General features: G+C 27.8%; 1 protein-coding gene across 3 annotated transcripts in view; it reads right to left on the reverse strand.

Annotated features, from left to right (window-relative positions):
- The window catches only part of gng4 (G protein subunit gamma 4), an 18,572-nt gene that overhangs the window by 453 nt on the left and 13,119 nt on the right, over positions 1 to 5,000 (reverse strand). For all 3 annotated transcript variants that reach the window (XM_079855654.1, XM_079855655.1, XM_079855653.1), the window contains exon 3: positions 1 to 42. This exon is cut by the window's left edge. In XM_079855654.1, the coding sequence (XP_079711780.1) occupies positions 1 to 42 (42 nt within the window). The remainder of the gene's footprint in view (positions 43 to 5,000) is intronic.

Here is a 5,000-nt window from a genome sequence, read left to right on the forward strand (position 1 = left end):
CGCGTCACAGTACGCCATCAGATCCGCCGCCGCCTTCGACACCTGACACACACAGAGCTGGACGTTAGCTTCTGAGGGAGGATTTATGGGATCAAAAATACTGTGAAAAATTTGATATATTATTATCATTTAAAATAGCTGTTTTCTATGTGAATATATAGTAAAGTGTAATTTATTCCTGTGATCATTCAGCATTATTACTCCAGTCTTCAGTGTCACATGATCCTTCAGAAATCACTCTAATATGAGGATTAAGAAACAATTATGATTATTATCAGTGTTGAAAACAGTTGTGCTGATTCAGGTTTTTGTGGAAACTGCGATTTCCCTCCCATTTTTAATAATAATAATAATTTTTTTTTTTTTTTATTATTTAATTATTATTATTATTATTAAATCCATATAATAAATGTTTTACATATTTATTATTATCCTCATCAATAATAATAATTAGTAGTATTATTATTAAATCCATTATTATATAATACATATTTATTATTATTGTTGTTGAAGCCTTTACAACAATATTATAAACATTATAAATCATAATCATTATAATTATTAAGTCTATTATAATAATATGTACTATACATGTTTATAAATAATAATAATAATAATAATAATAATAACAACAAGTATTATTATTGAAGCCATTATGATAACAAGTATTTTAAACATTATGAATAAATAATAACAACAACAACAATCAAGAAGAATCACCATCATAGTTATTTTATTATTATTATTAAATCTATTATAATAAATGTTTTACATATTTATTATTATCCTCATCAATAATAATAATTAGTAGTATTATTATTAAATCCATTATTATATAATACATATTTATTATTATTGTTGTTGAAGCCTTTACAACAATATTATAAACATTATAAATCATAATCATTATAATTATTAAGTCTATTATAATAATACGTACAATACGTTTATAAATAATAATAATAATAATAATAACAACAAGTATTATTATTAAAGCCATTATGATAACAAGTATTTTAAACATTATAAATAAATAATAACAACAACAACAATCAAGAAGAATCACCATCATAGTTATTTTATTATTATTATTATTAAATCCATTATAATAATAAATATTATCATCTATTGTCTATTATAATATAAGATACATGTTAATTAGTATTTAGTATTAAAAAATAATAAAACTATTTAAAAACTAAATAATTACTAGTATTATTATTAAATCCATCATGATAATAAATATTATAAGCAAATAAATAATAACAACCATCAAGAAGAAGAATCAACATCATAGTTATGTCATTATTATTAATGTCATTAAATACATAATAATAATACACATTATACATATTAATAATATTATATATATTAATAAAAATATAATTATAAATATAATATATTAATAAAAATATTTAAACAATTGCTATATTATTAATAATATTTGTTGTTGCTGTTGTTGTAATTATTATGTTTTCCCCACATCATATTACAACGCTTTACATCATCCAAGGACACTGTAGTTCAGCGACACACATGAATATGAATATGAATATGTATTCAGCATGTTGACCTGTCTAATAAACCACATGAAGCCTCGATCAGCATTACAGAAGAATGACCAGCCGACGGACAGAAACCTGACTGAGAAAACAGTGTTTCTGCTGGACAGACAAGAAGTTTGCAAGAGGACGATTTTAGTCTGCAAATGTCACGCTGAATAAACAAGCCAGAACATGACATTTATCACAGTCCATAATGTTCACCGCTGTTTCTGGATCCTCTGAAGAATCAAACAAACCGGCTCTGTCTGATCTCAGAAACACCAAATCTGATAAAACTACAAACTATTCATTTCATTTATTCATGATTCAAATGTTTCAACACTGTTTGACTGCATTCTGAAATGTCCATGATTGCTATTGATATTAAAAAATAATTTAGAATTGATCTGATTTGCTAGTAATACCACTAGTTGAACGCTAGGTGGCGCTATGGGATAATTTTTCATACAACTAATTAAACAGAAAACTTGTTGTTGAACAATACTAAATTGTTTCATGCTTTCAGATGTATCTTGTGTAACATAATCATTACTCACTGACTTGCAAGTTTTATTTACTTTCCTACAAAGGAAAATCGCTGTGTGAGAAACCGCTGCAAACGATTCAGTGCGTGAGTGAACTGTCCGAATGAATCAGACTGAATCATGAATCATTTCAAACCAGCCGTTTGACCGTTAAAAAAAGAACCGATTAAAACGAGCGATTCATGCGCGATTCTATCCAGCAGAAAACACACACTGCATGAACGCTAAAACATGAAGGTAAATGATTTTTAGGTCATTCTACAGTAATGTATCAGTAATATTTTACTGGTATTTCACTATGGTAAAGTAGTCTAGCCCTGGTTTATGGTTCTTTTGGCTCTTTGAAGGGCGGTTCATTTGAAACCTTGTAAAACACTGAACTTAGCAGAGTGAACTGAAACTTTAACATGGTCAACAAACCTGGAATTGAAATGGTATATTAAAATGAAATGGCATTTTAATAATAACTAATTTTGTCAAGTCAAGTAGCGCTGACTGTTTCAAAGCAGAATAACTGAATCAATGCAAATGTAATGAAATATAAGACACCAGCTCAAGTCAGTTCAGTGTTGATTCAGTTCAGTTCAATAACTGTAAAGTTCATCAATTATTAAACTAGTTCTACAGATGACAACAGTATCATTATTCACTGAGTCAGTCCTATATGGATTCAGTTCAGATAAATAACTGTAAAGTTCATCACAATAGTGTCATCGTACAGTTCGAGTTTAACAGAGTTTTAGTAAGTTTGAGTTTTAGTGACAGAAATGTGTTGTTTATCAGCAGAGCCTGATTGATGTGATGAAGATGATGATGATGATGATGATGAGGATGAGGATGAGAGACACAGCTGTCGAAGGGGAAGCGGTGTGTTTCAGAGGTGTGTGTGACGCTCACAGCCAGATGGTGCAACAAACACACATCACACTCAACAAACAAACTACGTTTCCCCTCGTCTCGCTCCTGGAGTGTGCAGTGGAAAACTAATATAAAGCACCAACAAGTCCAAATATCACAGTACTATTATAGAAGCCAGGCTTTCCTAAACTCAGGAGGTGTGCAAGTTGATGAAAATACTTAATTAATTCAATCATAAAAATGAAAAATGAAAATAAATCCTTTACACATTTTTTTACAAATGTTTTAAAATAAGTCAAAAATTATTTGATCAAAAATACAGTAAAAGACAGTAAAGTCATTTATAATGTTACAAAAGATTCTATTTCAAATAAATTCTGTACTTTTTAACTTTCTATTCATCAAAGGATCTTGAAAAATAAAATGTATCACCATTTTCAGACAAAAAATGAAACGGTATAATATTTATTATACCACATTACTATTTTTAATGTTTTTGAAAGAAGTTTCTTCTGCTCATCAAGCCTGCATTTATTTGATCAAAAATACAGGAAAAAATGTAATATTGTGATATATTATTACAATTTAAAATAATTGGTTTTCAATTTATTATACTTTAAATTAACATTTATTTCGGTGATGCAAAGCTGGATTTTCAGGATCATTACTCCAGTCTATCACATGATCCTTCAGAAATCATTCTAATATGATGATTCATTATCAAAGTCGGAAACAGTTCTGCTGCCTAATATTTTTTCATAACCTGTGATACTTTTTTAGGATACTTTGATGAATAAAAAAAAAGAAAAAGAAAAAAGAAAAGAAAAAAAAAGAAACAAATGTTTTCAAGATAGAAATCTTTTATAACAACAATATACACTACTGGTCAGTAATTTGGGGTCAGTAATTTTTTTCTTTATTTTTTTTTTAAATAAATCAATAATTTTATTCAGCAAGGATGTGTTAAATTGATAAAAAGTGATAATAACGAAGATTTATATAAAAAACTTTTTTTTTTTTTTTTTTTGAATAAATGCAGTTCTTTTTAACCTTTTATTCATCAAATATATTAGGCAGCAGAACTGTTTCCAACACTCATAATAAATCAGAATATTAGAATGATTTCTAAAGGATCATGTGATTGACTGGATGTCACATGTGACACTGAAGACTGGAGTAATGATCCTGAAAATTCAGCTTTGCATCACCGAAATAAATGATATTTTAAAGTATAATAAATTGAAAACCAATTATTGTAAATTGCAATAATATATCACAATATTACATTTTTTTCAGTATTTTTTATCAAATAAACATTAAAAATAGTAATGTGTCCAAACTTTTGGCCTGTACTGTATATATATATATATATATATATATATATATATATATATATATATATATATTATAATGGATTTAATTATTATTATTATTGTTATTGGTGAGAATAATAATAATACAAAAATATGTATAACATTTATTATTATATAATGTATTTAATATAAATGATTTTTTTTAAGTGTTTAACTGTTTTTAACACTGATAATAATCAGAAAAGTTTCTTGATCCTCAAATCATCATATTAGAATGATTTCTGAAGGATCATGTGACACTGAAGACTGGAGTAATGATGCTGAAAATTCAGCTTTGATCACAGGAATAAATTACACTTTACTGTATATTCACATAGAAAACAGCTATTTTAAATTGTAATAATATTTCACAATTTTTCTGTATTTTTGATCAAATAAATGCAGCTTTAGTGAGCAGAAGAGACTCTTTCAACACATTAAAAACATCTTTGTTCCAGACTTCTGACTGGTAGTTTCAGGGTTTAGAAGTGTCATTGTGAAGTTTGATGGTAAAGCAGTGTGTGTGTGCGTGTGTGTGTGTGAGCTGCGGCCGCTCGAGGTTTTTACTGTAATTACAGCACGAGCCGCTGATGAAGAGACACAGTAATTAACACAGAACACATTCCTCTGTGTGATTGAGGAATTCATTAAAGAGACGAACCGGCCGCCACTCGCTCTCGTCCGTCTGCATTTACTTCATC

Source organism: Squalius cephalus (genome assembly GCF_949319135.1).
Source record: "Squalius cephalus genome assembly, chromosome: 21".
Classification (NCBI taxonomy): domain Eukaryota; kingdom Metazoa; phylum Chordata; class Actinopteri; order Cypriniformes; family Leuciscidae; genus Squalius; species Squalius cephalus.